Source organism: Dermacentor silvarum, chromosome 1 (assembly GCF_013339745.2).
Source record: "Dermacentor silvarum isolate Dsil-2018 chromosome 1, BIME_Dsil_1.4, whole genome shotgun sequence".
NCBI lineage: Eukaryota > Metazoa > Arthropoda > Arachnida > Ixodida > Ixodidae > Dermacentor > Dermacentor silvarum.
Genome location: NC_051154.1, coordinates 81,815,955 through 81,828,806, shown reverse-complemented (window position 1 = coordinate 81,828,806; position 12,852 = coordinate 81,815,955). Strand labels below are relative to the sequence as shown.

At 44.1% G+C, this 12,852-nt stretch overlaps 1 protein-coding gene across 1 annotated transcript in view; it reads left to right on the top strand.

Moving 5' to 3' along the window:
- LOC125939676 (ankyrin repeat domain-containing protein SOWAHD-like) overlaps positions 1-6,896 on the top strand; it is an 84,414-nt gene extending 77,518 nt beyond the window's left edge. The window contains exon 9 of the mRNA XM_049664981.1: positions 6,015-6,896. Coding sequence (XP_049520938.1) covers positions 6,015-6,105 — 91 coding nt within the window. The 3' untranslated portion in view covers positions 6,106-6,896. The remainder of the gene's footprint in view (positions 1-6,014) is intronic.
- The last annotated feature ends 5,956 nt before the right edge of the window (positions 6,897-12,852 follow it).

Genomic DNA, 12,852 nt, shown 5'->3' with positions numbered 1-12,852 from the left:
CAATGAGCGCATGCGAGTTTTATTGGAAAAAGAAAGAAGTCACGAAGCTTGTGCTGATCCCTCGAGGTGACATTGATTCGTCGATGAAAAAGAAGTCATTGCGCAAACTAGAAAAAATAGAGAAGAATGTGCTCTTACTTCCGCATTCGGTGCGAGAAGTGTGGCACACACCTCTGCCTCAACAAAGAAAACAATTGCTTCAAAGAGTTTCATCGAAAATAGACTTTTCACGTATTGCTTGAAACGACGCGTTTCAAGTCCACCAAGCCCCACTGATTTTATTTGGAATCATTTAATAAGTTTTGATTGAAAAGTGTGAGCACAGATTTTTTTTTTTTTTTTCACTACCACGATCATGCACATCTCAAATTGTAAAGACCAATTTTTTACAATGAACAGAATTAATTTGGGCCTGAAAGGGTTAAGGGTTCTAATATCTAATATACTTGGTATCTCATCCTAAATAATTATTGGGATAAAATTGCTACAGGTGAGCAAGCTTACCTTGTGATACAGGAAAGTGCATAGAATTCATATTTATTCGTGATGAACAGGTGAGGCAAAAGTGACTGCTTGAAAATGTATCGGAAGCGCATTCTTAAAAAAAATTTCACCGACGATTACGATGCTCCCTAATGTGAAATTTGAGCACAGCTCTATATGTGTTTTCATTACGCGATATATTGGCTGGCATGGACAATCTGTCTTGTGCGGCACATTGCAAACGAAGCAAAATGTGGCACGACTGCCTCACTAATCGGGAGATCGCGAGAGGCAGCACACGCAGGAAGCGTGGGCGTGATTCTCAGCAGCTGCCGCAGACAGACCTCCACTCATGCAGTGCTTTGTTTCCATACTATATGGTATTGGTAGACGCGGCTTGCCGCATGCCATCGGTGAACTGACAACGGCGCGCTACTCTGGCACCATCTCGTAGCAGTCTTGCGCGGCACTGCGCTTTTTTTCTTGCGCTTTCGCCATACTCTCCTCGTCCGCTTTCCACCTCATGGTTCCGTTGCACCCTCCTCCTTCACTTTCCTCCTCGCGCTGTCTTTGATCCCCCGCTGCGCTCGGCGTTCGCTCTTTCATCCTTCGCTGTGCTCTAAAAACTGTAAACATAAGGCAAGAAGCTACGGCTGGCATTATTTTTGGTCTTGCAAAGAGAGAAATGTGAAATACGTGGAAACAGAAAACATCCCATGAGAGCCATGAACCCTGCAGCTCCAGGTGCAGATGGCATGAAGAATGAAACAAGTGGCTTATTTGCATTTCTTCAAAATTGCTTCTCTTACTCAAATGTCAAGGAAGTTAAAGACAGCAACATGGCTGACATTACCGTCTGTGTGAAGGAAGGTTTATTGCTCTTTTTAACTACCCTAATAGGAGCACCTCTTGATATACTGGCATTCACACATGTTAGGAAGCTCCTCCATGAGAAACTGAGCAAGATGAAGAACCTAAGAGCAAGTGTCATAATTTCTTGGTTTACAGATCTCTATGAAAATTCTATCAAGCATTATCCTGGGCGCTTTGGTCATGTGCACCAAATGGTGTGGCTGAAAGTTGTGTAGATTTTACACAAATTGCTTCACACTGCCAATCCGTGCCATCAAACAGATGATTTCTGCTTTTCGCTTGTGCTTGCTAGTCATGATGTGAGAATGGAAGCAGAAGCACTAATGTCGACATCTTCTAAAGCCCTCTTGAAAGAAAGTGTCGGATTGCCTTGCTATAAGTTACTGTGCTCAATTTATCTGCTCTCATAAATATTCACGAGCAATGCAATCTTTATTAAACAATCATTTGGCTTAGTTTTGTCCGTGAAGAAAAGAGAGAGACATTCCATATTGGGAGCTGGAGATGTTTGCCTGGCTATACGCCTAGCAAGCTTCTCCATGTGACAAGGGTGATGCATGAAATGACACTCATGCATAGTACGCAGGCACACAGCGTACACAAGTAACAAACACGCATGGTAACAGGCAACTAAAGTCTTTGGTTAAGGCCAGTGCACTGGTGGAAGACTAATAATGCTTTCATTGCACCAAAGCACACCAGCGTTCCTCCTAGGACTAAGAATGTGGTGGAGCTGCCATATAGTCTTAGCCAGTGGCGCACCGACGGGGGGGGATTCGGGGGTTGTAACCCCCCCCTGAGGCCGACTTAACCCCCCTTTTGTTTAAACCCTTTTCTTTCCTTACGCATTTTAGTGCTGCAACTAAGATGCAAGACGCGCAATCGTCTGCACACTCGCAAGAAGCGCATTTTCTTGACAATTTCCCGTGAAGAAATCGAAATTAGTGCTGTTTAGATGGTATTGGCAAACTGTCAACCCCCCCCTGGCAGAGATCCTGGGTGCGCTACTGGTCTTAGCTCTTTTTGTCAGAAAGCACTTCCAGATGCACAAAACTTGATACATATAGATCACCTACAACACAGTGGCAATCATGTCAATCGCAGTTATTGCAAGGAGTATAGTTCGTATGAGGAACATTTAGTCGAATGCGATATAGACATGTATGATCACTCCTTGCAAGGTTACTCGGCATGTAAAAATCACTTTCATGATTGATGTTTCAAATAGGTCTGTACTGTTGCTACATCAGAGAGCACGTTGAAAGTTCCACGCAACGGCACTCCCAAAGTCTGACCTATCCCTTTTAGAGAAATTCACGGACACCACTTGCGATGAGCAACCATATGCCACTCCAGCACATGGTAACTCCAGCACTCCAGTTACCATGTGAGCCTCGCTAAAATTGTTCTTTTAAAAGATTTAATCGAGATGCCTATTGTAGAAGAATTGGATGTTACTGAGTCATCGGTATAAATGTGGTGCCAACCTTCATAGCATCTTGAAATGTACCAGTGCAAAGTAATTTAAAGAGCCCCTGAACCACTTCTGACATTTTGTTGCACATTGCAAATAAACACGCGCATTGTGTACAGAATGCGGTGGCAGTCATCGTTTGTGAGCATGACAGCGCTACGCGCCGTGCGGACCCCACAAATTCAAAAAACAATCCCGTGCTTCTCTCCTGGCTTTTCTGGTGCCTTTTCCCACGTAGGGGTGATGTCAACATGGTGCTCAAGGTGATGTCACCAGGTGTAAATGCCGTCTTTTGGTTTGCTGACGTGGGACAACTGCCAATGTGGCTGACTGTGTTAAAGAATGGAGGGCCACTAAACCTTTTATGAAACTTCCATTCAAGCGGCGGCGTGCGGAGGGGGATTTGGGGGCAGACAATGGAGAAGCTTTTCTTCTGGTGTGTTGAATGCAACCCATAGCTTTTGCAGCACTAGACACATAGAGTTGGTGAGAGTATGTGACGAGGAGAGAGCGTCTGTGGGGAGGGTAGCAAAGGCAAGCGAGAAACAGCGGCCGCCACCTAGTCGTTCATGACGTTCATAAAACGCCTGTAAATTTGCTACTAACTGCACCATTTCACAAAATTATTGTGGCTGTATGTTCATTGTAGACTAGTACACATTAACTACTATGTAACTAATTTTCAAGCTGATGGTGGTTCAGGGGCCCTTTAAAGCTGGTGAGGGGCGTTAGCTTCGCCCTTTATTCCTGGCACTCTCGCAGTGGTTGTCGAGGGAGAACACTTCCATGGTGGTAAAAGAGGTACTGAAGGGCTCTTAGTGATGGGGGGAGCAGGTCAGGCACCACAGAAATGCTAGTGGCTGCAAGGGGATTGTATCTCATGCTCTTGCGACACACTGAGTAAGTGGTTGCATATGATGACAAAACATATTTCAAGTCAATCAGTGCTTTAAAATGGTCGTGCACAAAAATGAATGTCACCAAATCTTTTGCACAGAATCTGTTACATCCTTGTTGCACTCGTCACTTGCCAGCGCTCCAAACACTGCAGGCACAGCCTGTCCACTTACAAGACTCAATTAACCCTTTGCGGTCCAAAACTTTTACCCACTTTCCGGTCGTTCCGGTCCAAAACTATTTCTCTAGTTTCGGGTGCCGTGAAAGAAAACGACAACTGTGGGAGAAAAACTCACATGGTGTTTATTTTTTCAGTTTCTTTTTGTCCCGAAATCATTTAGCGATACTTGGACAGTGTGTGGAAGCATTCAAAGCACTCTCCTGCGTGCAGTCTGGGATTATTTCTGCATGTTTTGCAGAACAACACTGTTTCCCTCCTGCCCCCTTTTGTTTTCCGGTCACTGCAAACAGCGCAGTCCTTGCTACTTCGGCCGGACATCTTGTATATGAAATGGGGCTTTCCATCCAGCCTTTGTTGGCAGTCCAAACGTCCAGATGGGCCCCGCTTCCTAGTGTGAGCCCTTACGTCACCCACCAGCTGCTCTATCAGGTTCCTCTAATACTGCAGGTGTCACTGCTCTTTCTCTCCCTGCTTCACGAGCTGCATTCTCATCAAAATAAAGCTGTTTACAATCGAAACTTCCAGAAGCAAAAAAAAAAAAAAAGCTTCCTCCACCATTTCATCGACTTCTTGCACAACTTGCACAATAATGATCGTTGTTGTTGTTGCCACCGTCTCAAGCATCGTCGTCGTCTTCGTCGCTGGCTTCTGTTGAATCACTTTCTTCGTCATCAGATGGAGGCACATATTTCTCTTCTTGACTAAAATCGTCTTTGCTTTCACTAAAAGCTTCAGAATTTTTGCCGTAGAAGGCACTTGGCAAGAAGGCGGCCATGCTTCGCTGCAAGCGGCGCCGAATCTGAGCTGCGCGCCACTCGAACAATCGAAGGGTTTAACCACATAGCTACTCCATCTAGTGTAAAAAAAAAAAGCAAAACTCAAAACAAATCAGTTACTGACATTTTTAAGAGATCGCGCAACCTGCATAATGAGACAATGCGCATGCAATTTAACCACGAGAAAGCTTGTCGGGCAGTGCCCGACAGAGGACCGCTGCTGCCATGTTGCGTTGTCGGGCCCCTCCCGACAATGGACTGCAAAGGGTTAATGGAACTTTTCAGCATCCTTTAGCTTGCAGTTCGTTTGGACAGCAGGTTCAAATTGGCTCCAAAACACCAGTCTCAACGATCCCGTCAAATGTCTCAAGCTCAAAATTTGGTAACTTCATTCGTGTGGCAGACATTGTACTAGCGGTAGGTAATGCTTTGGAAAAAAAGTTCGCTAGAGCTCACTACTTGGCTGTTTACTCGAATGGTAGCGAAGCTGTGCTCATCAAGTTTCTGGATTCACTTGAAAGGGTACTCTATCCTCTATAGTCTATAAACAAGCAATGCACTCGATACCTGAGGCCAAACATCTTTGTCCAGGAGGACATCCATCCAAAGTGTGGTCCTGCGTCGTAATTTTGTTTTGAGGGAGGTCATCTTCTCGGAGAGAGGTTCGCACCAGCATGAACCATCAGAATGTTTACAGCAGCCCTGGCTGTTGTATCCCAGCTTTTATGGCACCAGTTGTGAGATTGACTAACTTCTAAAAGATATGAAAACTCTCATGGTGCAGGGAAGGCCAACCATCAATACATATAGCTTTCATAGTGACGAAGCAATGGGCTCGTGCTGCTCGAGGAGCAGTGCTAAGGGATGACTGTGATGTTGTTCATATGATAATGGAAAATAAAGTTCCTACAGACTGTGCTATATTTATAGCAGTATGACATTTCCAGATGTGGATTGCTTGGTACATAGTGTAGAGTCAGATATTGCTTGTGCAAAATCTTGTACATGAATTGCCATTGCCCACTACAGTAAGTGCATTTTTGCTTTTTGGTGACTATTTGAACTTGCTTGAGTTGAGGTGCTGGTTGGCCAGTCTGTCACCCGCAGAACCAACAATGATGTTTGTTTGGTCAGGATCGTGCATGGAAAATTGTTCAAGTTTATGAACACTAATAACCAGTGAACAGCTCTGAAAGTGTGCCAAAATCTTTGGTTCATTTCTTCTCTTCTTGCTGAGAATTTTTACCTCTCAACTCTACATATAGTATGTTGAGCGGCACTATTGATGTTATATCCAACCTTATAAATTTTTTTATTCGTTCCTTCCCAGCTCAAGCAGCATGGACTCTGTGAAATCAAGGCTCAGCATGACACCAAAAGAGGAATCTGATTCTGACAGCGTCTACGGCTTTCCTTCCTGATTATCCCTGACCATTGCGAGACATTTGAACTTTTCATTCCTGTATAGAAAAGAGGGGGGTGGGGGTGTACACAAATATTTTATCTGGTTCATGTGATCCAATGTAGACAGTGTTTTTATTGCTGTGTGCCAAGGATGAACCATGTAGGGTGCATTGTTGCATACTGGTGTATTTTGCCAGATGCAAGCGTGTAATTACTCGAATGGCTTGAGCCTAACTGTAGATATTTGACATTTTGCTACATGCAGTCACTTATTGAGATGAACTGTTGTTAAGCACTATTTGCTTGCATGTGTTGTACATAGTTTAGAATATTTTAGGACACCTGTCATTTTGCTCTCATAAGCTTAAGAAATCGTCTAGAGCACCACTTTTGGGGAGATAGTGGAACTGAGCAGTCTAAGCCCTATGTGAAGCTTTTAATTGGCTCATGTTTCTTTTTTTTTTAACAGTTAATGTACACATTTTTGGAGTTGCACTGTCTAGTAATGAGAAACCATTCGAACAGTGTGAACAGGGCACACCATATTGCTTTAGTTTTTAGCGATAGCAGAATGGTGTGTTCGACGTTGCATATTAGATTAGATGTGTAAACACTGTTTTTAGCTGCCACAGCTTGGATTAATGCAAATGTGTAGTGTTCAAGCTTCTTTTCTTTTTTTGCTTAAAGGGACACTAAAGAGAAGTGCTGAAAAAATGAGAAAAAATTAAATTTCTGTTTTACAGCTCAGTGCATTTAGTGTGGTGAACCTACAAACACAAAAGCATAAATAAAGATGTAGATATATTTTTCTACTTTATTTTCTCTGCTGTGCACTTTCAGCAAAGTAATGTGCAGCCTGTCGCAAAAAGTAAAGGCCCCTGTGCCGTAGTCAGAAATGGGTAGCTGGCCTTCACTTTTTGGTGCAGGTGCCCAAATAGTGAAATTTCCTAATCGAACCAAATACGAATAATACAAAAAGCAACCTTCAAATATGAAATTAAATCTGAATATTTTCATTATTAAACAAAGTGATATATAAAGGTTGTGTAGACTCTGTTTGGTTAAAAAGAAAGAGGACAACGTGTTGGATTAGGAACAGAAAAACAATGCTGACCAAAGTGGCGTGAAATGGGTTGATGTTTGGCTTCTACATAAAAGCTTTCCAGATGGAAGCTACATAGAAGTGTGGAAGCTGAAATCTTACTCCTTTGACAACACCATTTTGGTCGGTGTTCTGTTTTTCTGTGCCTAAGTTAAGCTTACTTGCAGGCCCGACTAGATGCCGTGCAGTTACCCGCTGTGGTGGCATAGTGGCTATGGTGTTGCGCTGCTAAGCCTGAGGGCACTGGATCGAATTCCGGCCGCAGCGGCCACATTTCGATGAGGGTGAAATGCAAAATCGCCTGTGTACCGTGCATTGGGTGCATGTTAAAGCACTCCAGGTGGTCAAAATTAATCCGGAGTCCCTCACTACGGCGTGCCTCATAATCAAATCGTGGTTTTGGCACGTAAAACCCCAGAATTTAATTTAATACTGTGCAATTATCATTTGCAGGAGGCGGTTTTTGCTTTAGTTGATGTATCTAATGAAGCTTACTACTGATGCTCCGGTCAACTCAAGAGCTTGTAAAGGGAAAAAAAGGAAGATAATCACAGTTGGCACACCATGACAATGACAGTAATGAAACATGATTTGTTTCGTTCTGCGTGTGTTGATGTTTGGCCGCCTGGGTTTCAGTGCCATGAAACATGGTGAGATTGCCCAAATAATTAAGTTTTTTACCTAAATGGAGAAAACAAATTCATAGGCCACTTGAAGAGAAAGCATCCGTAAAGAATGACTGGAAATTATTGAGCAGACTTTAGGTACTGCAAGCATTCGTTGCAGGAACTGGTGCCTCTCTTGAATCGGCCATGACTTCCCTGCTGCAGAATCATTAGGCTTTCTCCCTGTGCAGACTGTACAAGCGTATGTCTCGGCTGCGTACGTCCTCTCTTGGAGGCAATATGCGGTGGGTTCGAAGGCTAACCGGCCCGAGATAGCTGATGGCGTCGTGTGCATGTGTTCTCGCGCTGCTATTTCATGTTGAAGCGACAAGCAGCATGAAGGGGAATTCACTTGCCGCTGCTGCCGCTCTTCATCACGCTATAGCGTTCTGAGAGCGAGTGTTGACGCTCATCGAGTGAGATGTGTTCATGTTTGCCTGTGCACATGAGGCACTGTGCTTGTTAATTAAGTAAGTGAATGTTTGCAGCAGTTCATATGGCTGATAAAACTACTAACCTTCATTCGTATCGCTTTCTAATAGTTTGCTTTCGCAATCAATGATTCGCCTTGCGGGCATAACTGCGAATTTTCACGCAAAAGCAACATTGAAATTTTGATGACTACCGAATTCTATTACCTATGTGTGCATTAAAGCATGTGTTCCTGTACCAACGAAGGACTAAAACGTAGCACACTGTTCAAGAATATGTTTCGACCAAGTGTCACAATGCTGGAATATCGCGGTAACTGAACCAACAGGCATAAAAAGTGAATGTTCATGCCAGTGACTACATGGATAACATATTTATGCAAGCCTCTCAGGCTCATAGTAGGTAGAATCATGCTTGCATTTCCTTACAACACAACCTTCCTCCGTTGTAGCACTAGAAATACAGGCAGCTGAGACAGTAAAGGAAAGGTCCCTACATTAACAATGCATTTTAAATGGCACTGAATACTTTCTTGTCATTTTTTCTTTGTTAAGGCTGGTAAACAATTTTCAGTTGCATTTACGGATACGCAAGTGCGAAATGTATGACGTATGGCATTAGCTGAACTCCACAGAACATCGTCAGCCTATTTTTATGTCCACTGCAGGACGAAGGCCTCTCCCTGCGATCTCCAATTACCCCCGTCGTGCGCTAGCCGATTCCAATTTCCACCTGCAAATTTCCTAATTTCCTCACCCCACCTAGTTTTCTGCTGGCCTCGACTATGCTTCCCTTTTCTTTTGCACCCTTTCTGTAACTCTAGCGGTCCATCGATTATCTACCCTACGCATTGCATGGCCTGCCCAACTCCATTTTTTCTGCTTAATGTCAACTAGAACATCGGTTATCCTGGTTTGTTCTCTGATCCACACTGCTCTCTTCCTGTCTCTTAATGTTAGGCCTAACATTTTTCGTTCCATCGCTCTTTGTGCGGTCCTTAACTTGTTCTTGAGCTTCTTTGTTAACCTCCAAGTTTCTGCCCCATATGTTAGCACCGGTAGAATGCAATGATGATACATATACTTTTTTTTTTTTTTTTCAATACGGGGGTAAGCTCCCAGTCAGGATTTGGCAATGCCTGCCGTATGCAGTCCAGCCCAATTTTATTCTTCCGTAAATTTCCTTCTCATGATCAGATTGTGAATAATTTACCTAGATAAATGTACTCCTTTACAGACTCTAAAGGCTGACTGGCGATCCTGAATTCTTGTTCTCTTGCCAGGCTGTTGAACATTACCTTTGTCTTCTGCATATTAATGTTAAGCCCCACTTTTGCACTTTCTCGTTAAGGTTCACAATCATTTGTTGCAATTCGTCCCCAGTGTTGCTGAACAGGACAATGTCATCTGCAAACCAAAGGTTGCTGAGATTCGCCGTTGATCCTCACTTCTAAGCCTTCCCAGTCTAATGGCTTGAATGCTTCTTCTAAGCATGCAGTGAATAGCATTGGAAAAATTGTCTCCTTGCCTGACCCCTTTCTTGATATGTAACTTTCTACTCTTCTTGCTGAGAACCAAGGTAGCTGTGGAATCTTTGTAGATATTTGCGAAGATATTCACGTGTGCATCCTGTACTCCTTTATTACGAAATGCCTCTGACTGCTAGTATCTCTACTGAATCAAATGCCTTTTCATAATCTATGAAAGCCATATAAAGAGGTTGGTTGTACTCTGCAGATTTCTCAATTACCTGATTGATGACATGGATGTGATCCATCGTTCCTGAAGCCAACCTGTTCTCTTAGTTGATTGAAGTTGTGTTGCCCTGATTCTATTGGAAATTATCTTGGTGAATATTTTATACAATACTGAAAGCAAACTAATGGGCCTATAATTCTCTAACGTCTCCCTTCTTATGGATTAGTATAATGTTGGCATTCTTCCGGTTCTCTGAAGTTGTGAGGCATTTGGGTATGAAGGGCCGCAAGCTTTTCAACCATGATATCTCCTCAGGCTTTTATTAAGTCTACTGTTATTCCATCCTTTCCTGCTGCTTTCCCCCGGGTCATGCCTTGCAAGGCCCTTCTAACTCCATCGCTAGTTATAGAAGGAGCCTCTGTAGACTGGACAGATCAGTATAGAATTCTTCCGCTGCTGTTACTATATCGTCGAAATTGCTGATGACATTACCCTGCTTATCTTTCAGTGCATACATCCTATGCCAAGTTTTCTTCTCACTGTTTTCATGCTGCATCCATGTTTTACTGCTTCCTCAATCTTTCCTACATAATAATTTCGAATATCCATTACTTTCTTCTTGTTGATCAGTTTTGACAGTTCAATTAATTCTATCTGATCTCTTGAGTTAGATATTTTCATGCTTTTTCATTTCTTTATTAGGTCTTTTGTTACTTGGGAGAGCTTACCTACTGGTTGCCTTGGTGCCTTACCTCCCACCTCAATTGCTGCTTCTGAAATCATCTTAGTTACGGTTTCATTCATTACCTCTATGTTATCTTCAACTTCCTCTTCTAAAGCGGCATATTTGTTTGCGAGTACCAGCCTGAATTGGTCTGCTTTTACTCTTACTGCGTCTAGGTTGGCCTCTTTCTTCTTGACTAATTTTATCTTTCTCTCTCCAAATTTAGAGAGATCCTAGACCTCGCTAACCTGTGGTCACTGCACTTTACCCTACCTAACACTTCTACATCCTGCACTATGCTGGGATTGGCAGAGTATGAAAACGAGGGTCACATGGCGAGGGTCACATGGCAGGAGACGAAGTTGCAAGAAACGTCTCAAACCCCCAAAACAACAGGACACCGGACTGCCCGGAAGGACACCTCAATGAAGCCACCTTAACGCCAACGTTGGTTCAGTTCCGATGGACAATCCGCATCGGATCCCTCGCCGTCGATCTAGATCCAGATCCCGGACACGAAAGAACTCCAATGCCAATAACCCACCTCATTCCCCAATCACCCAAGTCGCTTAAATCTGTAGCTTCCGGCACTGCGACCAAGAAAGCGTCACAAAATAACACGGTAAGCTGGGCACGAGTCGTTTCTCCTACTGCTCCTGTAACAGCAAATACCGCGTATCAAAAAATCATTAACGAGAACAAGTTTCTCCGCGAGAGCTTGGCAGAAATCAAACGAGAGTTGGCCTCCTTCAAAGCTAGCCACTGCGCCGAACTGAACAAAACAGCCCATACTAAAGCAGCAGGCACGCCTGTCCAGGTTATAACGACGCCGAATTCCATGAAAGGCACACTCCAACTAGTAGTGCGTCAACTACAAACTACGCAAAATTTTCAGCAGCAGATGTGTGCAGAATTACAAAGCCTAAAAACTTACGTCGATGAAATCTGGCCAGTGTAAGGAGCGCGGTTCGTATGCAAGCCAGCACCTGCCCGCGTCCACCGTCTAGCCGCTGTCCGAAACCCATATCGACCTCGGACAGTGAAATCACTATTCATGGTGAGTAGAACGCGAGCACACCAAGAATATGGCAATGGAACTGCCGCACCTTCAACAAACGGGTGGCTGCTCTACAGCACACAGCGCCAGCCAAACCTGATGTCATTTGTTTACAAGAGATCGGTAACAAGCCGGTCAAATATCCCACCGAGACGCGACGATGGTGCTCAAGGACATAGCAACCAGTATAGATTTGGCGACTAGCAGCATCAACCACCAAATCGTAACAATACTACCGCAGGAGCATAGCAAAAGCCAAAACCATAATCACGAACGCACACTTAAAGAAAGGAGTACCGATTTTGAGGCACTCATTCGGTATGTCAAGTGTCACTCCGGCACCCAAGATCGACTACTGCTTCTTGGGGACTTCAGTGCCCCTCACACCAGCTGGAGTTAACGAACAGGCACCCCCAAAGGCCGGGAGCTAGAGTGAGCGGTCGAACCGTATGACCTCCAACTCGTCATTCTCCCTCTAAACCCGACGAGATTAGGTAACCGCGTCAGTGCAGACACCTTTCCAGATCTTACGTTCACAAATAATGTCGACACCTTTCCAGATCTTACATTCACAAATAATGTCGACGAGGTATTCTGGACCAACCTAGAAGAGAATCTAGGCAGTGGCCGTTATATCCTCAGCGTGTCAGTAGGCTCTCCAAAAATTCGGTGACTCTTTGGGCATGTGGTAATCACGGACTGGGTAAATTATCGCAATGCCCCCATGCCGGAGATATTACCTGAGAACACTGAAGAATGGGCAACGCACATTAGAGACGCTCATAAAGCAACATCGAAGCGGTTAGCGCTAACAGCGGAAACGCCGGTAGTTGACAACCATCTGCTACATATGTGGGAAGGCAGAATAGGACTAACCAAGTGATACAAAAAACAGCGACTTAATGCATCCTACCATACCAAGGGCAAGAAAACGCAGTGCTCGACGCCCCGATAACTAAGGCAGAACTCTTTGCAGCAGCGCAAGTTGCGAAGAAAAATACTGCTCCAGGACCCGATCAGCTCACAAATGCTATGATCCGGAACCTGAGCGACGAACGCATAGAACAGCTTACTCGGTATTTTAATG